We start from the raw sequence: 26,022 nt of genomic DNA on the forward strand, positions 1-26,022 counted from the left end.
TATAATTTCTCAAAGTTCTAGAAGAATCAAAATAGGATCATATATGCTAATGTTCTTCATAATTGGCATTGCCAAAATACTGACATATAAATACGTCAGCTGTATTAGTGGCCCAATCTGCCTGACGTCCTTTAATCCAATGCTAGACTGTTCTAGCATTTATATATCTTTCACAGCTTTGTAGGGAAAACAGATTTTGTAAAACATCTTCTGTGAAGAGAATGGTAAGGTGGCTTAAATATCCACTAGAAACTCTACATAAGAAGGAATATTTTGTTCCTTTGCCAGCAAACTCCCTTCCCTATGAGATAAATGAAGAAAAAATGGTGCATATTTTAAGAATAGCCAAAGATGATAACCTATGAATCCCTGCACCAAACGATCTGACTATAAACACGTAAGAGAGTGTCTGGAGGAAGTCTGGTATAAACAGGACACTTGGGCCCCTGGAAAATGTAGGAATGGAGTACAGTTTCCTTGCTTCTTGAGGTCTATCATTCTCTTTCCAATTGATGCCTGCTGCACACATTCTTGTCCTTACTCTGTTTCCATTCCAGAATCATATTTGCCTTCTCACCATTCACAGACTTGCTTCAGTTTAAACCTGCAGAATGTTTGGCTGGCGAGAGAAGACCTGGAAGCCCTGTAATCCTAGTAACAGCCGACTTATGCACAGCAGAGATCACCTGGACACACGACAGAGCAGGAGGCCTCAGAGAAATTATGAGAGGGCCCTAGAAGCTGTCTTAAAACTGCACTCTTTATTGGGATGAATAAAAATGTTCACCAAATTATGAATAGAAGCAATTCTAATAGAGAAAATTATAAAAGTATCCCCAGTCATCTATGTCCTATGGCTATGGTGGGAGATTTGTGTCCAAGGTTTTTATTAATAGCTTTCATTCATAAAGAGTATTTTTTACTGGCCAATATTTCCTCTTAAATCTCTGTATCACTGGCTTAGCAGTTAGTATGCCAAGGTTAGAGCTTCTGTTCCTGAACACATGAATCACTTTTACCTTGGTCCTGATCAACTCTCATAAATAGGTATTGGGGAGAGAGAAACTGTGCATGCACTAGTACAATTCCATGATCACTGTAGAGAAAACTTAAAGCATAAGCTTTCTTGGTGCTAGATCAATGAATGCATGCTTGTATATGAAGGACAATCAAATATTGTAGTTTCTATCAAACTTCAGGTCTCAGCTAAAGTCAGTATGCTATTAATATATGTACAAAGTGGCTTGCATGGTGGGAAATATATAAAGGTATAAAAAGCACAGTACATGTGAGCCTGAGTGGTCCTGCTGTCAACTGCTGCCCCCTCTGGTAAAAGAAAGTCACTGCTCTCTCCTTTTGGGTCAGTTGTACATCAGAGAATAGAAAAAGCACTAGGAAGGGTATCTGTCACACCAAGCATGAGGCCTATTGGTTCCTCAGGAACATGGGTCTGAATTTTATAAGCCTCTAACTCTCAAACAAATGAAATTGATATGATGAAAAATGTAGACAGACAGAACACATGGCCAAAGATAGCAGACATCAGCAAAGTTAAAAGGCAGCACTCTCAATCAGAAGGTCACAGACAGAAGGGTTTCTATGACTCACAGCAGATCAAGAATAACAATACACTGCACACATGCCCATTGCTTATTACTAAATTAATATTAACCAAGCAATTGCCAAATGGAAGATTTTCACTTTTAACATTTAAAGATATTAAATAAGAAGATAGACCAACTCCTCTCACCTTGGAAAGCAGCCTTATGGCATCAAAGTTGGACCCTGAAATTATTTTTAAATGAAAACTAGAGTATTTAACAGACCTATAAAATGTCTTGTCATAAGAGATCAGTTTCAAGAAGTATAATGTATGTATAATAATGGAATATCAGACAGCAATTGTTTCATTGTTTTAAATAATATTAACAAAATAGGAAGATGTCCACAATATCATAATAAGAGAAAAAAATAGCTTGTAAGCTATGCATACATGATGTTCCAAATTCTATTGTAACACACTGAAAATACCACTATTGGAAAATAGCATAATGTAGAAATTATGAAATTATAAAAGTAGTTCCAGGACTCAGCCAGCCATAAATCATGGTCATGAAATAAAAATCAAACAGTATGGATGGAAGAAGTCTTGTGGCTTTGGGGACACTTTCCTTTTTACTGTTGCCTTAAGCCAAGGTTAAGTCAGCACTTCAGTCTCAGAGTTCAGTTCTGCTTTCTGTCCCCATCAGCAAATACACGTTTCAGAAATAAAGACAACCAAGGTTATCTTGTTCTTTTATCCTTCTCGTTCAGTGGCTGATGACAAGCACCTGAAGACAGCTAGCCTTTCTGAAATGATATTTCTGAAGCTCGTTCCCCCTAATTTCCTGCTCTTCTCTTTGAATTGTTTCACAGCTTTCCATGCAGAAGCAGCTTGGCAATATGCAGTGAACCTAACAGCAGTGTTAAGAATTTAGGGGTTGACAGTATACCTGTCTGCTCCTTATCCTGGTGGCTACCCCCTAACCGTCTCTTCCTAGAGCCCTTGAAAAGCATGTAGGCATGAAACATGGGGCAGTGCTTTTTGGAGCTCAGGCAGTGAGTAAAAGCATGCCTGAATGTGAGGGTCTGTGATAATCCCAACTCAGGAAAACACCCCAAAATGTGTAATCTAGTAGGCTTGTGTGTAAATCATTGGCATAGGAAGATTTGCTAGCAGATTCTTTACATATCAGGCAACATGAAATGTCAACCCAGTGTCAGATCATGTCAAGCAGCAATGCTGAGAAATCAGCTTAGGCTAGAGAAACTTTTAGTAAACACCTTTTTTGTGCAGTGTACTTAGTGTTTGTTTTGGTTTGGGTTTGGATTGATGTCATTTTTAATTTCAGCAACTAGGAAAACTATGATAGTAATTTGGTAAATGGAGTCCTTGGTTCATGGTCAGTGGTGAGTAATTACCTGTGGGAAGGAAGGGAGGGAGGATATAAAGAAGAGAGGAAGGGAAAAAGGAAGGGAGAGAGAGAGCAAGGAAGGTAGAGAGGGAGGGAACAAAAGCCAAAGGCATGAAAGGAAGAGAAGGTGATGGGAAGGGAAGAAAGGCAAACACCATAGAGCTCATGTGCCATTGCTTTGCGGAGGACCTTATATTACAGAGACGAGGACTTGTGATTTTCAGAACTTTCGCAGTCATTCCCTGGTGCAGTTCTGGTGCTCAACACTTCTCTCCATTAAGCAGTTCTCCCTGTAGTCAGTGTAAATCCTTTCTGCTTGATCCTAAGCCTACTTACTCTGGTTCTGTCTCAGGAGGACATGAACAGCTGATCTCTCCACATGGTACAATAATTATTTGTACATTTAAGGGGAGTAACTCATCACTTCATTGCCTTTTTCTGCTTCCCCTTAACAATATAAATCCCCATAGCTTTTCTCTATGGGTGCTGTTTTCTAATCCCTTAATCTAATGATGCATATTAGTACTCGGTTCAAAGTTGGCCAAATTTGCATGTCATCAAATGTTGGTATCAAGAGACACAGAACAAACCCCTCTGACATGAACAACGTTTGTACCACCGTTTCAGTACCCTCTTCACAGCCTAGAGTAAGCACAGATACTCCTCTGAGGCTGGAGCTAGAATACAGTGTGTGAAGATGTGCTGGGACAGTCAGCAGATATTTATCGGCCTACTCAGAAATGTCTTGTCCTACACTGTTCTGGGCACAGAGATGCAAATAATTGTGGATCCTGTGTCCCCGAATGATATCAGTCTGCTGATGAGTGTGTGAAGGTCTGTGCATGTGGAGGGATGAAGAGGCTGTTTTCTCATTCAAAGCTTTCAAATGATACCTGGTAATCAGCAATCAACTCTTATTACACTAGCACCAAATTGATCCTTGTGAGATATGATCACTCTTGCCCTTAGGTGCTAGCATGACAGAGCATCATATTTAGATGCAAGGTTCCCACACACATTAGGTTGCTTTAAACTGTTGCATTTATCCCAGGATCCAGATGCTGGTAGCATATTCTGCCTTACTAAGTTGTTGCTCCTATAGCTCTTAGGAGGGTCTCTCTTTTCTCAGCTAGGATACTCACCACCCACTAATTCAAAAGTACTTTTATAAGTCCAGAATTCACAATTTCTATCATGCAAATCACTTTCATCTCAAGCACTGCCTTCACTGATGAATGTGGCAGTGATGTTTCAGGATTGCAAACCATAGATAATAAGATGTCTAGGGAGTCAAGAAATGACCCAAACAAGCAGAGAAGGCTTAATTTACAGGAGAAAGGGCATTTTTCTGGTAGGTGAAGAAAAGGAAGAAGGAGTGGGCCTATAAAACACATTCCTGTGTCTTTGGGGAGAAGACAAAGATTAAATTCTACATATCCTCCTTTAACTCTGACCCAGACAGTCCCTTTAAGTTCTGTTTACATCTTACAGCTTGAAAATGCACCATCATCATTTCGTGAAGTCATTACTCAGAACACACCCCCACTGCATTTCATTTTTATTATCCCCATTTTAGGAGCGATTAAATGGAAGCACAGAGCAGTTGCAATGAAGCAAATCATGAGAAGCTCTGATGGAGATAGAAGCCTGAGAGCTGGTTGAAGCGGCTTCTCTGTGCCAGACTATTTTTAATGCAAGTTTATGCAGCTGTCCCTGTACTTAGTCTCACAAATGAGTCCATTGTGTACACGGTCACTTTTTGCACCATTGCCTACCTTTCCAACTCACTACATTATGCTGGTGTCTGTGTGTCCGTGTGTGTGTGTGTGTGTGTGTGATTTCATTGATAAATGACCTTCTGCACATTCTTAAATACCGGAGAGAGATTCTGGGTTTTCTTTAAACATATTTACCATTCAGAGATATCTTTTGTATTGTAGCCCCGATGCCTCCAAGTAGGTACTTATACAAGATCCTATTAAAGGTTCACAAGAACAGATACTGTTTGTTTGGTTTTTTTTTAAAGCTGGCTGACTAAATACATCCCATTTTTATGTGTTTGGCGTATTTTCAGAGGAATATATAAGAGATTGGCAACAATGATTGCTCTGAGGAGGCTTCCAGAAATTAGGAATGATGATTGCTCTGGAAGGAAAGGCTAAGGATCATAGGTAAGAAGAGGACTTTCTTTTTACCAGGTGAGCATTTGTATCATTTGATTTTACCATAAGCAAATATCATCTTAAGAATTACACATGGAGGAGAGCAACAAAAAATATTTGTTGAATACTAACTCTGTTTCAGTCACTATTAATTGGTGTTTGACTCTAAGATCCCATTTCATCTTTACAATAGTCTATGTAAAACTCTATTTTGCTAAGAGGAAATAGTATCAGGTAATACCAGTCACGCATCCACGTTGACACAGCTGATACATGGCAACAGGGGGAACTGAATGCAGTTCTTTCTGATTTCCAGAACCACAGATTATATTGTGTTGACTTCAAGCCATTGCAAAGGAACCAAATTTATAAGACAGTAGCTTTGCACGTACTTTTCTAAGAACCCAAAGTAATACTGTGAAATCCATCTCATGGTTCACACCAACAAGTCAGTGCACCTTCCTCCACCTGAGGCCCCTTGTTAGAAGCTGTTCTGCATACCTCACACCTTTGCAGGATGTTGAGCCTCCCTGAAGGTTTCTCCTGAAGTCCTTCATGCACACTGGAGTGCCCACTCCAAGGGTGGGGTGAAACCTGTTATCATGCATTCTTCAGTAAACCACTGTTTCCAAATGGAGGATTTTCAAGGTAGCAGCAACTATGCTGGTCAATATCTAACTTTAAGCACACAGAGTCTTCATTTATTGAACAAATGTCTTTGAATGATCACTTTGAGCCAGGCGCTCTACTTAAGAGCTAGAATTGTAGAGGTGAGGAAGTCCTTGTCCCCATGAGACATGTGTCCCAATGAAAAGAAACATGCAGTGAACAAACAAGCAAGCAAATAAGCAGAACACAAGGTAGTAAGTACATGGAAGAAAGCTAAACTGGCCTGGCATGGTGGTGCACACCAGCAGTCTAGGAGACTGAGGCCAGAGAATTGCAAATTTGGGCCATGCCTGGGTAACTTAGGCAGAACCTGTTTCACAATAAAAGAATAAAAAAGGCTGAGGATGTAGCTAAGGGAGGAAGGCCCTGGGATCAATCACCAGTACCAGGAAGAAAGAAAGAGAAGATAAAGATAGGGAAAAGAGAAAGTTAAACTGTTGTAGTGGAGTGACTACTAGTTGCCTACTTTAGCACTGGTCTTCAGGAAATGCCTTTCTAGGGACATGATATTTACCTGGATAACACGAATGGCATAGAAACTCTAACAGCTACTGTCCTTCAAAACAAACTAAAGCTCCCTCTGTATACTTTAGCACTCATCCTAATTTCCATTTCAAGTTCCTATTCATCTACAGTAAGAATTTGCAATCCCAGAATTTAGAGCTATAAAGGCCCTAGAGGTCTTAATCTCATCACATCATTTTAGAGATGAGGAAATAAAATCAAGGAATGTGAAGAGAGCAGGTCACACAGCTAGTGTGGATCTTCCACTAATCTTGCTTATCTTTCCAGTGTCTCACTCCTCCCTGCACTGCTGACCCTGGTGCCTGTCTCCCTGGAGTCCGCAGACATGATAAATCCTCCTGGATTACAAGGACCTGTTGGAATGACATTAGGAATCTTGAGAATGATACCTTGGGGCCAGAGGAACAAGAGAAGAAAAGGTACAAACTCCACAGTGCAATTTCTGCACACCCAGGCCAAGTCCTAGAGTCCTGCCTGGCTCCTACCCCACCTCTCTGCCCACAAGTGACAGCTATAGAAGTTTCTTAATTTGAGAGCTCTATGGACTCAATGGACACTAAATATCTCCCTTCAGAAATGTTCCCTGGCTTCACAAGTTGATATGAAAATGTTCTATTCTATAATCTCACCCTTCCCAAAATGCTTTACAAAATGATTAACCACAGAATTTCTTTAAATAGCAAGTTCCTTCAGTACATTTAAAATATGATCTATAAAAATTCAATCTACATAAAGATTTTATTCCCTCTTCAAAAAACAGCTATTGTATCAAGGGCAATAGCATAAACATGAACTCTCAATGGTAGGTTTTAGAATTAGTATGCAGTGGTTCTCATTCATTCCACAAGTACTTATTGAACTGCTGTATGAAATATACACTTCTAGGTTGCTGTGAAGACACAATAAAAGGAAGACAGACACAGCCTCTGCCCTTGGGAGCATGCGTGCACACAACACTTAACACCAGGCAGGTTATGATGAGCTCTGCAAAGGAAATACAGACTAAAGCTACAGAGGATGAAGGAAAGAGACCTTATACTGCAATCACGGATCTGGAAATGAGGCAGCAACATTTTAATGCACTTCCAGGGATGATTTCTGTGAACATACAATGCATTCTAGAAAATGAAAACCTCATGACATGTACAGAGGGCAGGACATACAAGGGCCCATTCTCAGGAAAGAAGGGAGTCGAGTGTAGGAAATAACAAAGAAGAGAACACAGGCCTTGGAAGGTACACCAGAGCATTGAATGCAAGGATGAACAAGTGGGGCAGACCTGAGTGGATAAAGGCTGCCATCGGGGACAGAACTCCATTTAAAAATCATTCCGTAGTTCTTGGATCATCTTTAAAATAAATAAATCAGGAATAAATGTGGGAGCTAGAATAAAGGTAAAATTGATGAGGTGAGAAATCTAAATCCTCAGAGAGTATCCAGGTCTGGGCAGGGGCAGAGCCCACACCTCATATCCCAGCCTAGAGAAGTTAGCAGGATGGTAAGTGATGCCTCTTAAGGACAGTGATGAGATGCCGCCTGCTTGAGACAGTAATCATGAGACCATTGCATAAGAGCTACCCCAGCTGGATGTCTTTTGATCCATGTATGAAGTCTCAGTTATTAATAACTCCTCTTCTGGAGATATGCAGAAGTGCCTGTTATACATGAGGGGCCAGAACACTTGTGAAATTATAATGTCTCCACAGCAGCAGTGAAAAGCAGCTTGATTGGGGTGGAGAGCAGGAGCTTGGAGAACAACCATTTGTGAACAAATGATAACTCAGTGGAGGGAGGATAAGTTTAATCAAGAACATCAGGCACAATGTAAGCCTTCTGACTGTGCCTGATGACAGCAATTACATGACAGACTGAGGTCTTTCAATATGAAGAATCTGGGTTCAGGGTGTACCAACCTGCCTAGCTTACATACTTGCCTAGTTTACAGGCAAACAGTCACATAATTAGCTGCCCAGGGCTGTCTGCCACAAAATTATGAATTTCAGGAAGTTTTCCACTGGTCTCTTTTCTTGGCTACTCTCTCTAAAGATATATAGCCCGGTGCTATAGTTTGGATCTTGAATATCCCCCAAAAGTCCATATACGAAAGATCTGGTTCTAACCTGTGGCACTATTGGGAGATGGTAGAATATTTAGGAGAGGGAGCCTAGTGGGAGAAGTTTAGGTGTTGGGGTCATGATTTGAAGGGGATATGGGACATCAGGCCCTTCCTCTTCTTTTTCTTTGCTTCCTGACCAGGAGGTGAAGAGGTCTTCTCACTCACATGCTCCTTATCACAGGCCCAAAGACACAGGACCAAGTGGCATAAAATACAACCTCTTCCTCTGTGAGCCAAAATAAGCTATCTCTCTTTAGAAGTAGATTTATCTCTGGTTTTTTGTCACAGTAACAGAAAACTGACTAACACACTGTTTCCTCCATAGGAGGAAACCATACTGATATTGTGAAGCCTGTTCACAGCCAACTGGCTCATATAGTCTATGGACCTTACCTTAAATCATTATCCCAGTGTGTTCTGCATGAAATAGGAATATCCTGAACAAAGGGTCTTGTGATAAAATAATGCAGGAGGAAAATTCCATGTCAAATAAAATAAAAGAGGTTTCTTTGCTTTAAGATACCTAATGCTGATATAGTCTGAGAGTCTCCTAGAATAAGATACAATAGGTAGCATTCCCCAACATTACTTATCTGCAAAACCATTTTTTCAGCAAAATGTCTCAAGGACCAAGAGCCCAGCAGAACACACCTGAGAAAAGTCAGTCGCTATCTTATTCTCTATAACATTTGTGTTTGTTGATCAGAAATAAGAACTAAAGCTGATATTTAATTTCTCTTCACTATTTGCCAGGCCAAGTACTTTTACAGGTAGTAATATATTTAATCTGCATGCCTGTGACATGGGTACTGTTCTCTTTTTATAGGTGAGGAAACTAAGGCACAGAGTAAAGATTTTCCTCTGGTGTACCTTGCCTTGTCCTAAACAGGCAAGTTGGTGAATAGAGCAATCTAACACCCACAGAAATAAATTTCTTACGGTAGAATGTTAAATACTGTGATCAGCTGGCCATGGCCAAGATTCAGATCAAAGTCTTAGGTGGCAACTCTTCAAACATTCTTGTAAATCTCAACCTGTCTGCTCATGAATGAGGCTTTAAAGGTCTACCCAGATACAATGTAGAACACAACTTCTAAATTATACCACTCATTTGGTTTCTTCACCAAATTGTGTCACATTGCACAAATATAACTTTTCATTAAAACAAAGTCCTGAGCCAGACTTCCATGCAATTAACCATAATAAATGGAACTCCTAGAAAACAACCTTTTGATTAACCAAAGTAGCAAGAAAATGAAGGCACAACTTGACACCTGGCTTCTCCTGTGCTTTAAAAGTTTTGATCTGTTGCTCCCTAGGTTTAGTGGTGAAAATCAAAGGACTTTTTTTCCCCTGTAATATGTCCCCAAATTTCACATTTTTTCCCTTCTACTTTGCTCAAGAATTGTGAAAGATATGTCCTACCCTCTCCCACTTCCTCTCCTTGTTCAGAAGAATTATCACCAGTTTCGGGTGCATCTGGTAGCCATCTTCACTGAAGGACAAATTTCTCCCCTCAAACGTGACATTGATCAGATACCTGTAAAGATAAAATAAAAAGGATTAAATACATGAAGGAAGCATACACAAAACAAGCCAGGTAGAGAAGGTAAGTGGAGACAAATCAGTGGAAAGGCAGACAAATACCATTAGAAAATTTAGTAATTCTTGAACTCTCATTTGCTTGTAGAAGACAATTATTCATGTTTTTACCTGATAAAAATAGAGGGAAATAATATAATTTAAAATAAAAGAACTTGGTTTGAGTCCGTAGCTATGGCTTTGAGTGAATTATTTAGTGTTCTGAACTTTAGGGGTTTTTCTTCTCTGCAGAAAGTGGCTAAGAAAAGGACTGACTTCACTAGGTTTAATAGGATAGTAAGTTAAACACTTACCATGGGGAATGGTGCATAGTAAACCTTCATTAAACGCTAATAATTATTATTAAAAGAAGAGATGAAATAAAGAGGCAGAGTAAGTAAAGACAAGAAAAGAAATGAGTGAGTACTAAGACTTATTTCTGCTAAGGAAGGTGGTTTGTAAGCATAAACATTGCTCTTCTTCCAGACATGTACATATTTTTTAAAACTCCTACTAATATCTGACCCTACCCATATTCCTAAGAGTTGTAAGGTGAGTCCTAGGCAGGAACCTGATGCCACAGGACACATCTGAAAACAAGCATTATTGCACTGTGTACAGTGAGCAGAAAGTACCCTTGAAGGAGATGGAGGCACTGCACAAAGTGTTCTGGGGACAGGAGCATAAATTAGCAGAAAGTTTGGAGGTAACCAAAGTTAGAACAACAAAATTATTTTCTTCCTGGACACCTACATCTTGCTCTCCCCTGCTGGCCGCTATGATCAGCAGTTCTGTCACTGGGAATCCCCATAGGTATGCTCATTACAACTGCATTAGTACAACTGGCCTGATGGTAATTAATGTGCCTTTACCACAATGGCTCAAGGAATCAATAATGATTAGCTCTGTGTTCACATAACATGCTATTTCAGAGCTTTGGGCCCAGTGCTGTTTGTAATATGTGTTTCTGCTAAACAGCAAAGAGACATCTTACGTAGTAGCACAGGAAGGAGCTTTAAGGTCTCTTCTTTTAACTCTCCTCATTCAGTGAGACTTGAAAACTCCCAGTCTTCCTAAGGGCAGTGTGGCTGGAGTGTGTCTCCTTTTGGCAATAATAAAAATTGCAGCATGAACCCAACCTTCATATATCATGTCTCACTCCTAGAATTGTTCGAGATTCTTAGGCCTGTCATTCCCTGGCTTTGAGTAGGCTCATTGTGAGCAAGCAAGAGCAAAGACAACCCCAAAAGAGTATAGATTTCTAGAACGGTGGACCTGAAAGAGACATTTATAATCAGCTAGCCCATCACTTCTTGCAGCTAAAATTCCCCTCTATAACACTGCAAAACTGGTCCCCTCAGCTTGTCTTGAATGCATCCACTGATGGGGACATTTATCCCAGCATCCTCTACTTTCAAGGAAGCCATCTCATGGTTGGACATTGCATCTTACTTAAAGCTGAAATCTGCTTCATTTAACCATCCAATACTTGCTTTCTCCTTAGATATTGTACAGTGTTAGTCTGATCCTTCCTCCACATGACTTTTTCAAATATTTAAAGACCTTTATCATGCATCCTTTATAAAACAAATGTTAATCTTTAATGAACCCCTAAATGCAATTTCATGAATTAGCAAACAAGCATAGAAAGATTAAATTATTTGTCCAAAGTGACATTACTAATTGGAAGCAGAAACAATATTTTAAGTAAGTTTTCAGCCCCATATCTTTTCTACCACATCATCCTGATTCTCATCTCCTACATAACGTTAATACCTTCTGTCCCTTCATGTAGTTGTCCTACAGCATAGCTTTTAAGTTCATTCTTCTCTCTGGACACCTTCAGTCAAGTAAGCAGAGCTCCCCTGATCCAACTCAAGACTCCACCAGCATATTCTCCCTTCCTCCTGCTTCTTCAGCCCTTAGTTCAAAGCTGCTTGTCCAAGCCCATTCCTAGTTTGAAGATAATATTCAGGTTTCCTGTAGTTTTCAGCAACTCTAATACCCAGGCAAAGCCCCATAGATTTCATTCTAAGGGATATTATTACAAAACCACAAGACAAACTATTTTAAACTAAGCAACTAGAATTTAAACACCCATCATTAACTTGGAAAATAGGTTCTTCCTAGGACAATATTAGGTTATTTAGAATGATTTCTGGAAGTCTTCAAAAAAAGATTATAAGATGGACGAAATAATTTAGTCCCAGCTCTTTTTTGAGTAAAGGAAGAGAAGAAAAGAGAGAAGGAATAAGGAGAGAGATGGTGAGGGCAGAAGAGAAGGAAAGAAAGAAAGGGGGAAAATAAATTACCTGGCTTAAGCACTATCTTTTCACCAGATATGGCTCTGAATAATTCTGACTTTATCTAAAATACCATTAAAAATATTTAAAAGTAAGTGTCCATTTCAGAAAGCAATTATAAAAGGGAAGTTTCAGAAATGATTCTATTCATAACTAGCATGAATGGAATAAGTACACAGGCTCTCAAGATGACTCCTTTAAAAAGGACAACGGTGAAGTAGGTAGGTAAGTTGAGAAATTTAAACTTTCAAGAAATAAACCATACTCCTGGGCAATGTGATTGGCCTATAGTTAAATTTCTCTAGTTATTCCTGCCTCATCTCCTCCCAATTTTCCTTAGAAATTGTTCTCTTCCTATAGTGTTCACTCCCTTCTACCTCTGCAAGTTCATTTTATCTACCAAAACACTTCTTCAGTATTTTTCATTTTTCAAAAATTTTATGACACTATACAAAACATTCTTCTCCAAAGTATCTTTTAATCATTTATGTCCTTCAGCAGCATATGGATTAATCATTCACATTGTGTTTTTCTGAGTAATTCTCTATGATATGACACATTTAGCTATTAATGAGAAGCCTGCAAATGTATACCAGCCCTAAGCAAGGATGATATAGTTTAACAGTTGCTGGATTTATCTCCAGGATGCAGTCTGACCTCTAAGAAACCTGATGGCTTCTCTCATATAAAGTTCTCATATTGCACAGAATCTCATATTACTAGAACTAGAAGAAAAATTAGAAATTATCCATTGAAAACCCTTATTGTAGCAAAGAGAAAACAGGTTCCAGGATGCTACGTATTTTTCCCAGGTGAGGGTTGGAACTCAAGTCTCTGGTCCTCAGATCAGCATCTTCTCATGAGGTCACTAACTGAAGAAGTTTCACAAAGCTCCTGGTCTGCAGTTTAGTTCTCTTATGTCACATGTCATGGCCTGGACTACACAGACCCTTGATATAGCCTGAGTAAAATAAAACCTATCTCATTTCCTGTTTGCCTCCTGATTGAGAAAGAGCCTCAGAATCCTGATGGGCTCAGAGCCAACACATTTGCTTTATATAGCTAAAGTCACACCCTAGTGGGTTTAAAGGGGTCGAGCTAAGGTTAATAAGCCCTGTGCCTCTTTGACTTTGCCAATGCATGCAAAGCTCATCTGCTGCACCACATCGACAACTAAAGCAATAATTTAACAACGTGCCCTAGGTGAGAGGCACCTGGAGGAGCTCTCCGAACAAGAATTTTCTTATTCAAACCAAGAACCCTGGCAGCACAATACTTCTCTGCCCTCCACATATTTATGAAGCATTACAGTTTTAATTATTGGCCAGTGAGTGGCTGTCTTCTGAGCTTACTGATGGATGATTTTTTTCTGCGTTCAAACCCAGGAGCTTGTCTGCATTAGTGATATATTCTACATTCAAATGAATAAAGATATCTAGACCCAACATGCTGGTGGAAAGGAAATAAGGAGAAATAGAAAAAAATTAGGCAAGGAGGAAAGAAACACAGTCTATACTACGCACAACAGCCACCCACGGCAATGTAGTGAGGTGTTTAAGAGCAAGGGTGCTGTGATCTGTGACCTCTGCTCAAATCGTGGATCTGTCACATCCTGAGGTGGATGGTAAGTTTTTCATGGTGCGTGAATTATTTACTCTTGACAACAATGGACTCTATTTAAGGAAAAGAGACGTGAAGAAACATGTTTTTATGATATAAGGTGATACTACACCATGCACTGGACAAAATAATTAGAAATATCAGTTTCTAAAACTGTTCTTTTCTCTTATTCAGACAAAATGATAGCTGCAAAGAAATCTTGGGAAAAACCAATTTAAAGGTTAGACCATAATCTTAATTTATAATTACTTGAGACAGGTTAAAAATAGTTTTCCTTCCAATGAATTAAACACTTTGTCTGAAATGGTGTTTATATCATTAATTTACTTTGCAAGCCATTCTTCACAAATCATAAAAAGCTCAAGTTTGGGCTAGTCTACATCTAAGTTATTTAAATTCTAAATTACTGGTATTGAGTTAATGAGATATTAAAGTATTTTGAAAACTGACTGATAAAAGTTGAATACATTTCCTCCCTCCTACTGGTGGTGAGGAATGTGCTTTAGCTGCTTAGGAGTTTGGGCTGACTTGCATTCATTTGATGGGTAAGTGGTGATGTGTCAGTTCACCACTTAGTACAAGGAAAATGTCTTTCAGACTCCTAGACCTAACAATGAAAACTTTCTGAGTGCCGTTACCTGAATTTTGTTCCACAACTAAGTGCTATGAATTAGCTTCATTTGAAATGAAAGAAAATAGAGGAAGACTATTGAGACTCACTCAGCAATCTCTCCTTGGGCATAAGAATGTAGAGAACATTAACTGTGTCCACAAAGATGTCATTTCTGACTGATCATCAAATCAATAAGAATTCTGAGTGGCTCTGCCGCCAGTAGTGATGGCCTCTTACCTACATTTCTGTAGCTTTTCACCAAGTTCTGTCAATGAGGCAAGCCATGGCCAGGGAACACTTCTCCTCTGGATTACCTCTGGGTCCACCTAGGAGCAACCCAGGTGCTATTGTCCTTGATAAAATGTGTCATAATCAAATGAATGAAAAAAGCTACACAGTACCCCCAAATTCTTAACGGTGAGAAATGACCAGAAAGAAACCAAAAAGGAGAAACAGAATAAGTAAAGCAAAGAGGGAAAGAATATAGAGTTTATAATACACATATCCCCATACTAGGGAGATGATAAGGCAAGATTAAGAGCAGGAGCTCTGCTCAGATTCTGGCTCCCCTAGTTCTGTGATCTTGCAGGTTAGTTTGCAAGTCTTTTTCCCCTCGGTTTCTTTAAACACACACACACACACACACACACACACACACACACACACACACACACACACATAATGTACATAGGAATAGTACCTATGGGAATTAAAACTTCACTGCACAGAATGAAAATTATGTATTAGCTGCTGGTGAGGTTATTATTGCCTTTTAAAATGCTGCCTGGGTGTCAAAGAATGTTAGTTCGTGCAGGAACTGTTGAATTACAGTCTAACCTTTCACATTTGGAGATGAATGCACTGAGGCTTCAGACCTGCTGCCATGCTTTGTCCTGTTAAGTTCAGAGTCTGGGTCTCAGCAATTCCCAGATCTCTGCCTTTTCATAATGTGACCAGTTAGCACATTTCTACAATATCCCAAGCTATTAAGGCTTAGACGTACTTGCTTTTCCCTGCTACGATTAGTTAACCCTGGGAGTTTGTTTGTTTGTTTTGCACTGGGGAATCACTTAATCTTGCTACTTCAACATAAAATTCACTTTCTGAAGGAGGCAAAGGATGAGCTCATATTTCTATAATTTTAGTCTAGAATCAGTGACTCTCAAGATGCCCCTGCCTGATCTCCTGGAGCCCTGCTTTGAGCACTACGTAATTCTCCTTAAAATTCTTTCAAAGGAGGCACAGTCCTGACTGTGTGATGGAACACTTCCTTAGCTACACCATCTTTTCATGCTGAATGCTTAAGTGTGCAGCACACCAGAGCTCTTTCTGATTTAGTTCTGTGCAGAGATCTCAGCAATAGAAAAGGAGGTTGTCCTGTTCTCAGGCCCCCAAACTTTTGTCATTTCTGCTTTGGGTGAAACCTGTTAAGGTCTTATGGGAAACTCAGGCTTTCTAATGGTAATCAGAAAGATAGGACTTCCCTCTAGGAAGAACTAGGTAACTCTTCTGTATAATGTTCCTGCCACTGGATTTGTTTTTCTTTTAGCTCATATTTCCATGCTATGAGTTCAAATCATTCTAGAGGTCCCATTCGACCCAGCTATTCTCCTTCTGGGTATTTTTCCAGAAGAATTTAAAACATCACACTACAATGATAAATATACACCCATGTTTACAGCAGCACAATTTGTAATAGCTAAGTCTTGGAAATAACCTAAATGCCCATCAACCGAGGAATGAATAAAAGAGATGTGGCATTTTTATACAATGGAGTACTACTCAGCTATAAAGAAAGATAAACTCAAGGCTTTTACAGGTAAATGGATGCAACTAGAGACCATACTCATAAGTGAAATAAAAGACTTGTATGTGTAAACATCATATTGTCTTCCTATTGTGAGAAACTGAAAGAGTAAAAAGATCCAAAAGGTACAATAGATATTGTGAAAGGGAAAGAAATTGTTCTAAGGGAAAGAGCAAGTAGAATAGGGGAAAGGAGAAAAGTAGGAAGGGGAAATACACACAAGATAGCTAAGATAAATGCATTACTAATTTCTAGTTCATTGAAAGGAACAGTTAGTGCTTATATTGTTTCATCAATTTTGCATGTCTATATCTGGTAATCTGAGCAACTACTTTGAAGATAACAATATGCAATATAATAACCATTGTTAATTTCCTATCACCTTGTTTTGAAATTCTGTATCATTTTTATTGTTTTTTCTCTTTAAAAGAAAATTTTAAAAATATTGAATGAAATCACCTTCCTCTCCCACACGTAAGGTGCCCATGGGAATGCAGCCCAGTGTACTCTGTCAAAATTAAGCAGCGGAACCTTCCAAGAGAAAGTGCTAAGACAAAGAAAAGGCCAGCTGATCACTGAGTACATTGCTCTTTATTCTTCAAGCCTACTACTAATTTTAAGGCGACGGCTTGCCTTTCTGTCATGTTGGCTCAGGAGCTATGCCCAAACTAACCAAATAACAACTGTCAAACGCTTCTCAAGTACATTCCACTTTGAGAGAAACCTTTCTCTTCCTGTCAACTTTCAGACATACTGAAGGAAGCCCTGGATCTGTACACCCTTGGGCATGGATCTGAAGTGACCTGGCAATGATACCAAAGAAAATAATGTGGAAGCTTTTCTATTTGTCCTGCTTTGACTTGCTCTTCCCTCTTCAAGATCTATTTTACTCTCGTCTACACTTTAGGTCAACATGGTGGAAGTACCACAATCCTTACCTTCTCTGTAGCTGCCGTATGCTTAATTTCACAGTTCCTTCTACAGCTCCATAGATATTGGGGGAGGGGTAGAGGAATGGATTTCTGATGAATCAGTTAGGGTTTCAGTTCCAGAGACTGGGATAGAGATTATGAAGAACTGTCACTCATGAGAAAAAAGGGTTATAATTTAGCCTTCCAGTAATGGTCCACAGAGTTCCTCAGATACACGTTTCTAGAAGCAATTAAATTGCATGCAGAGGGAATCAGGGTTAAAGGATGGAGTAATTCTAAGAGGAGAGGATGGAAGGTTTCTAACAGGTAGAGAACTCCAGATGCCAGGGTGAAGGTTTTGTCTTTAAGGGAAATGATGACCCTGTAATTACATCATACTAAAGATATAAGACAGAGAGGGTGGTAGATGTTATTGATGCATTCAAGAAAACACTTATGACTTCAGAAAACCTAATCACAGGGCCTTGAGGTGTACTTCAGTGGTAAAGCATCTGGCATGCAGGAGAGGCCCTGGGTCTTATCCTTAGCACAGCAGAACAACTATTCATGAGCCTTCTCTGCTATGTGGATAAAACTCTTTCACATGAAAATGATTTCTCAAGTCTAGGATCCAAGGAAAGAAAGAGTAATTACAGAAATGCAAAGTGGAATATAAGATGGAAGTGGAGAAAGTGTTAGTCCACAGTAGAGTTTGGTAAAGAGGCTTCTGCAGAAGACTTTAAGGAATAGCTGTCTTTATTACAGTCTAGTGAAACATTCTATCTCTAAAAGTAGGGTTGATTTCCTTAAAAAGTTCAAGAAATTTACACTAGTTGGCAGTAAAAGGAATATCCAGAACCTGAAAACAGCAAGACCATGTGTATGTATAATCCAGGAAAATCCACTAACACGAAAACCCTAATGCAAAGGCACTGGTCAAATGTTATCAGTCAAACCCACATTGTATATTTCTGACGGTATTATTCTGACATATTGTGCATTTTGGAACTGTTTCTAGGTCAGAATTTAGAGGTAAATGGAAGCTCAAACTTATTTATTTACTTACTTAAAGATACCCATTGATCTTTTCCAATATTCTAAAATGGGTTGACACTTGAATCAGAGTTTCAAGCAAAATAAGGAGAAGAGTTTATGTGAACCAAGCCCCACATCCCTCTTGCTCCACACTCAAGAGGACAGCACCATGGACCCCCAACTGTATCTTCACAGGAAAGTGAAAAGAAACATGTAATCATCTCTCCCTGCTGTACTGTGTGGGGGCTAGAACTGCTGTTCCTTCTTTGTCAGGGGATCCTAGCTTTTTCTCTCTCTCTGTAGGTTGATGTTTCCATGGAAACATGCTCTTTAATGCTTGTGAAATTACTGTGCATTTATACTATTAACTCTTTGTTGACCAGGTCAGGTTGCAAAAAGATTCCCCAACTCCTCTGAAAAGTAATTCCATTTTTTTTCTGGTACCAGGAATCGAACTCACAACCTCACGCTTGCCAGGCAGGCGCTGTGCCACTGAGATAAATCCCCAGCCACAGTAATTCCATTTTTTATCTTTTCTTATTACATTTTTTCAAAAAGTAACTGATAGCAGATACCCCTGTTTCCTTAGTATACATCAGTGGTTAGCCCTGGTAACATTGGCCTTTGCCTCTATCATTCTACCAAAACTTTTCACAAAAGTCATAGTAATCAAAGCAAGGTCAGCAAAAACCAAATTAGCATTCTTTTCTTTATCATCATTCCCCACGGTATTATATAGCATCAACCAGTTTACTTTCCCAGATTTTTAGCAGCTCCTCTTTTATTTGCATACTTGTTGATTACAGGAGGATAATATCTTGGCTCCCTTATACATCTCAGGCTATCCCTCTCTCCTTTTCTGTTTATTTTCACTTGTTACTCCCTGATCTGAGGGCAGCTCCAGACTCAGTGTTGAGCTAATGTGCTCTCATGCTGAGCTGATCAGCAGCCATAGCATCAACAGTCACCCCCACACCAAGGCTTCAGAAGTCTCCATCACAGTCCCACCTCTTTCCTGACCTTTAGTTCAGTATTTCTGATTGCACTACTCTATGTGAATGCTTTGATTATCAAGTCAAACTTAACAAGACCAAATCCAAGACAGGTTTTTCTTTCTTCTGGCAATGAGACCCCAGCTGTTATAGGTGTAAAATTCTGGTACAGCTTTGATGTCTCTCTTTCTATCATCATTTCATCTTTATCACACAGAAGAAGGGAATAAGTTGGCTACTGTTAGGAACCACATTCCCAGAACCAACCAAATCAGTTAGAAAGTCAACTATAGTTTAGTATAGGTATAAAATACACTGAATGACATTACCTTTCCTTTTCAACACACAGTTTCAGAGTTATGTCTCCTCAAGGGAAATGAATTTCATAACTTTCTAACATGTAAGTTAGAAATTTCGGCTCTGGCTGTTCAATTTTAAAAATCTGCCTACTCAGTGAATATTACCATTTATTTAACACCTCATAGGACCTCTTCTGGATGCTTTACATTATTTCAAATTCTCTCAGAAATGCTATAAAATAATAGCATATGTTATATGCAATTATATAATAGCTGTATTACAATGAAGCCCCATGGCTGTTGGCATTGGGAGTGAAACCCCATCCACTTTGGAGTGACTCAGAAGCTCATGTTCTGTCCATAGTCTCACAGTAAAAATAATATTTTCAAGAGAAGTAATGTCAGAAGAAAAGAAAACAAATAATACACAAACTCCTAACATGTTAGAATTAAAATCTAAACCTAAACCTGAGTGTCTCTAAAGCCTAGAAGACCCTTGGAAACACTACTAACTACCAAACAAAAATCCATCAGTTGCTTTTAATTGTTCCCTATATAACACCATAAGGAAAATCTACAGGGAAGAGGACAAAACACAGTTTCTTTATAGCCCTAAGAAATACTGGAGGCACATTGTTGGTCAGGAGTTATGTTCATAGAATAATAAGAGAACTCTTTTCTCTAGGGCCTGTCAATCTGTCATATTTCACAAGTACTAACCCCTAAAAAGTAAAGAAATGGAATTAGTTTGCCTTATACAAAAAAACAGAAGAAAAACCACAAAGCAGTAAGCCTGAGTGGACTTATAGGGGAATTAATTCTCAGATCATGCTCTAGGAGGAAGTCAGTTATGAAGTCTAGGACTATATTCTTGGAGTCCTTGTTAGACACAGACAATAAGAACTAGAATATTTATCTGGTTCAGTTAAGATTGGAAAAAGTTGATTTTGGTTTGGCACAAAATGTCCAAGTTCTTTCTGGACTTAAAAAATACAGTAGTAAAGTATTTGGGGAGCTATAATCAACTCTCAATTACTTTGAATAAGGGAGGTGAAACCACACTTCTGATCTGGACAGTCAGATACATAGATGGTTCTTAGCACTTAATCCTGCTTGATCTCCCCATAAATTTGTACTATTCACTGCCCTCTTTCCCTGGAAATCCTTTTGTCCTAAGTCCTATTATGAAGCAATATCTCGATTCTTCTCCTTCATCTGTGATTGCTTCTTCTTCATGCTCTCTGCTGTTTGTTTTTGTATATTTTTTACTTGTTATTTATTTACTTGTTTACATGTAGGAAATCCAGTGCATGTTGGTATACAGGTGTCAGCTATTCTCATGGATCCCACTTTTCTATGCCACTGAACCCCAGTTCTACACCTGTAGTCCTGATCCCATCTCACCTCCCATGCTAGCCATTTCCACTTGCATTTCCTCTATTATGCACTCAGAATAGTAGAAATGGAGCTGATTTATCTTCCCCTCAAAATGGCTGACTTTCAAATTCCTCATTCTCAGTGTTCAGTCCTTCATAAGACCTTAGAATGGTGCCTGGCTCTCATAACTACTAACTAGCCTTGTTCTTTTAGTCCTGGAACTCCCAGGTAACTCTGATATCAGCCTTTTCATTATTCCCCATCCAAGATCAGTTCCACAAAACCTTTCTTTCTTTGCAAAATAATTCTTGCAATTATTCCTTTGTTCCTTTCTACTTCCATCCTACCAAGCTTTATCATGTCTTACCCAGATATCTGCATTAACTCCTATGTGGGCTCTCTGCCTTAGATCATGCCCCAATAGTAGAAGTCACCAATGAGTAGAGACTTAGTGTTATGTCAAGTGCTGTTCCAACATCTCCAATGGCTCCCCACCAGCTAGAGTAAAAGTCAACCCTCAGGCAAGGCCCAACACATCCTGACCGCATTTATGCATTTGGAATTCTCTCATCTTCTCTGTGTAAACCTTGGCTAAAGCCAAGTGGCTTCTTCACTGGCCCCTAAGTATCACTCGCATTTTCCTGCCTCTTTTTCATTTTCTCTCAGTGGAGTGCGGGTCCAGATTTTGCTTGTGCTCATGGGCTCGGATCAAATCCTACCCTTTCTCACTACACTCCTGACAGTCCAGGCCCTTTTCTCTCTGTGTCCTCTGTAGACTGCAGTCCACATGGCAGCTTTCTATCTGTCTCCAACTTGACCTGTTTTGCTCCTTTTTGTTGCTTAACTTTTCTTGCATCTCTGTCCTGTCTTCCATAATAAACAATATACTGTTTAGAGGTAAGACTAAAAGCTTGTCCTGCTATCCCTTGCAGATTCCAAATTAGTGCTTTCTTCGGTAAGTACTCAGTCAATACCTATTGACTTCTTTTGAGCTTCTACAAGACTAGTCTACAAATTGACCTGAGCTGCTCCCCACCTCTGCCCTCACCACCCCCGTACACATATTGAATATTGAAAAAGTGGCTTCTCCAATTATTGATTTATAAAAGAACATATTCAAGAAAATATATATCCATAATCTGTCCTTTCTAAAAATAATGAGACAGAAAGCAGGACTGACTTCATTCTTGGTCAGACCCTTTTTAAAACCCCTCCCTTTCAGTATTTTCCTCATTAAAGTATCCTGTGAGGATCAGGTAACCTGTCCAAACCCCTATCCTAGCCACATGGTCACAAGCCCTTAGAGAAAGCTGACGCCAAAAGGGAACAAAATCAATGATCAATGTGTAAATAAAATAATTTTTATTTCTGAAATATTTTACCCTATAGGAAAGAAAAAGAAATAAACTTTTTAACTTCACAGTTGTTGGCAATTTCTTTTTCTTTTTCTTTTTTGCAATTTAGAAAATCAAACTGTTGGAGATATATACGTATATATAGATAGATTATAGATATAGATATATGTATATGTATATATACATTTGTGTATTCTTTACCCAGGCAAACCTGTTCATTAGCTTGAGAATGGACAGAAATAGAACCCATTTGTACTGAAAGAGATAATCTTTTACAAAAAGAACCAGTGAAACAAAAGGGGCAGTTTATTTATTTGTTTTCTAGTATTTTTCAATTTTTTAGAAAAGTAAAAATATCTTCAGGAAAATAAAAATATTTTTCTCAATCTTCACATAGTCTGGTGCACATAACTGTAAAACTCCTCCCTTAATCCCTTCCTTTCCCTACCCTGTACACACACCACAGCAAGAGGAGGTGAACAATTGACATTTGTACCAGAATCTTCTTTACATTTGGCCCAACTCTTGATAACACAAGATGTCAGTATCTATAGGTATGTCTATAGGTTCATGCAAGTAATGCACAAAGTGAATATTTTATGGTAGACGGGAGAATAAAAACTGAGGATAGTTCAGGTTCTACTTTGTAGGTAGCATCAAGACATGAAGAGGTGGTCTAGGTAGAAATCAAACAGGTATTTTTAATAAGTGTCTCTGAACCTCAATAATGACTCAATCCCTGTAAAAACAGAAAGAAGTTAATTTGATTAACACTTGCCTGAATTCCCTCAAATTCTTGGGCATCTTAGTATAGCCCAGAGGAACTGAGCATATAAGTCAATTTCCTTCCCTTTTTTTCAGTCACTCCCAGGTTTCTCTGATTATCTGAAGTTAAAAGCACATTCGATATGATTGGGGAAAGGTAGCAAAAGAGCTTGAAATGCAATGTCTGATGTCTTCAATTACAAAAAGGGTTGGGGTGGGTGTATGAGAGATGGAAATGCGAGAGAACAAGCACACACTGGAGAGAAATGAAGAGATGGAGAGAAGATGAAACAGCATGCAGCATGCTGGATAACATTGCCATGGCAACCGCATTCCATGTACAGAGAACTGCCAAAATAAGTCAAGATCCAAGTAAGTAGGTGTTGGTGGAAAGAGAAGATAAGAGCTCAGCAATGGACAGAAACCATCTAGAGGAGATGAATCAACTTCGAGAATTTAACTCTTTTTCCCATTTCTTTTTTGTAACCACTCCCAAAGCTCCAGTTTAGGGGCAGCATTGTTGCTATCAAAGCCAGATCTCATTCAGGAAAGTCTCAGAGTGCTAGGAATGATGTTTAAGGTGCCCTCAACTGAAGTCAAAAGAGAAAAATTATGAGTGAGATGAATAATCTCCCCACGTTTATTAGCTTGCTTCCACAACTTTTTTTTTTTTTTTTTTGGCAATTTGCACAGAAGAAAAAAATTTTTTCATTTACCAGGGGGCTTAATGAATGGAAACAACTCTAATAAAAAAAAAATCATGTGTGTAAAGATGAGGACTAAAAAGATAGGCACAAATTTCCTATAGTTGTGGTCTAGGCTATCCATTAGTGACATCTACACCTTTAATATAAGACAATCCTATTCAAAAATATAGCCAAGCTGTCCCTGGAGATAAGTGCTTGGAAATGTTTCCTGAGACATTTAAAGTTACCCAGCAAACATAAGCTAAAGCATATGGACTATGAAGCATATCCTCTACATTACAGTCTTCCCTTTACGTCAGTAGGTTATCATGCATACGAACTGTCAAGATCTTCAGGAGTGGCCTACCAGCATGGTGCTCCTCAGTATCACCATGATGACACATACCAGAGGTCTTCTCCTGGTAGGTTTAAGCCAGAAATTTAATTGGAACCCTGACATTTGCCTATGGAACCTGTTAAGAAGATGGAATCCTGGGCTATACCTCAAGAACAAGGATTTAATACTCCTTATATAGAGGCCAAGAACATGCATTGCAAAGATTCCTGGGTGGTTCTGTGTGTTGACATGGATGGAAACCATGAAAAGAAGCACACATTCATCCTCCTCCTTCTCCTCTAGTGACCACTGTCCTCTGCTTTGGCTTTCTTCACATCCCTGAATGGCAGGATAACCATACCAGTCAGAGAGTGGTTCTTGGGCACTCATTGGGCCAGAACATGTCGTTCTGCACTGAAAAATCAGTCAGAGACAAGCTCTGCCCCTCAACAATGCCTGTGTAGAAGTGCTTGCTCTCAGAGTTACTCTTCAGTAAATACTGGGGCAGAAGGTATAGAAGTGAACTAGGGAGAGAGAATATCTAGCTTCCACCAGAGGACCTAGTTAGGAAGTGCCAGCAGTTAGGTCGAAAGGTAATATAGCCAGATTCTAAATGAGCAATAAGCACACTCTTCATCCTCCATCCCACCCCAGAGGCACTGCCCTGCATCACGACCTTACTTTGAAGTCATGAAAAACTCACAGGAGCCCATGATAGCATGTAAATCAAACCTCAGCTCTCTTACCTTTCAATAACACCAACCTCTTTTGGATTCAGATTTACACAACCCAATACTTGAAGAAGCTCTTCCCAAACCAACTAACTAATGCTTATAAAAAGGTGGAACTCACTCAGGTCATTGGACTTTGTGATGTATCAGGCACTGTGAATACAGAAATAAGAAGTCTTTGCATCTCCTAAGCACTCACTTTGTTACAGGGATTTTCCATGTTACCCAACGTGATTCCCTGTTATAGATGAGGAAACGGAAGCCCAGAAAGGGGATTGATTTTGTCAAACACATACACCTAAACTAGAATTTTCAAAAGGTTTGTCCGATCTCCAAATTATACTTTTTGGACCCTACTACACTAGCTCTTTTCCACAAGCTGATGTGCAAACAAAAATAATATTGTACGAAATTAATATTGTTCCTCTTTTTTCTATCCTCAAACAGGTACCAAAGGCATACGGCATTATTATGGGAAAGGAAGGAATACTTTCTTCTGATGAGAGAGGAAAACTTTCCCATATTCTTTTTTCCAGAACTAGGGAATGTGAAGACAATCCTCTCATGAGTGGAGTAAAGGATTACAGTTATCTTTCATCTCTCTTTGCCTTTCCTTTCCTTCTTCTCTTTTACAAGACTTGAGGCAATGAGCACCTCCTACTTCACAGGCAACTTACTAGAAGACTGAAGAGGGTTTTAAGTGGTGTCAATAACAAGGAACAAGGAGCTTGCTGTTTTATGGAAAGCTGTAAAGGGCTCCCTAAGGCGTCCACATTGTCTCATGCCATTCACCAAAGACAGGAAATAGACATGAAAGAAGCATTTATCAAGAAAACAAAACAATCTGTATTGGGGGGGGGGGGTGTTCTAGCAGTCCCAGAGGAAACCACTAGGGCAGAAAGCCAGTGTGAAAGCTATCTCCTCTCACCTGTCCTTTTCTTTCCTGACTGCCCTTCCCAATGCCGGCGCACCACGGACATATTCTCAGGAATAGAGCATAGCAATAAGTGACCTAATGGAGCATGGCTGGGGAAAGAAAAACCCCACAAATGCAAGGGTTTAAATACTAGGACAGTTTCACAGGTAAGTGACACAGTATGGGGGTTTGTGACTTCACAAGGGAGAACTACTTTAGCTGGGCCTTTAAAAGTGAGTCATTTGCTGGATAAAGAAGAGGGAGGATG

At 39.3% G+C, this 26,022-nt stretch overlaps 1 protein-coding gene across 2 annotated transcripts in view; it reads right to left on the reverse strand.

Moving 5' to 3' along the window:
* The window catches only part of Grin2b (glutamate receptor, ionotropic, N-methyl D-aspartate 2B), a 421,074-nt gene that overhangs the window by 116,127 nt on the left and 278,925 nt on the right, over positions 1–26,022 (reverse strand). For both annotated transcript variants that reach the window (XM_005378985.1, XM_005378984.2), the window contains exon 6: positions 9,852–9,966. In XM_005378985.1, coding sequence (XP_005379042.1) covers positions 9,852–9,966 — 115 coding nt within the window. The remainder of the gene's footprint in view (positions 1–9,851; positions 9,967–26,022) is intronic.

This window comes from Chinchilla lanigera, unplaced genomic scaffold (genome assembly GCF_000276665.1).
Source record: "Chinchilla lanigera isolate Chin_1 unplaced genomic scaffold, ChiLan1.0 scaffold00012, whole genome shotgun sequence".
Taxonomy (NCBI): Eukaryota; Metazoa; Chordata; class Mammalia; order Rodentia; family Chinchillidae; genus Chinchilla; species Chinchilla lanigera.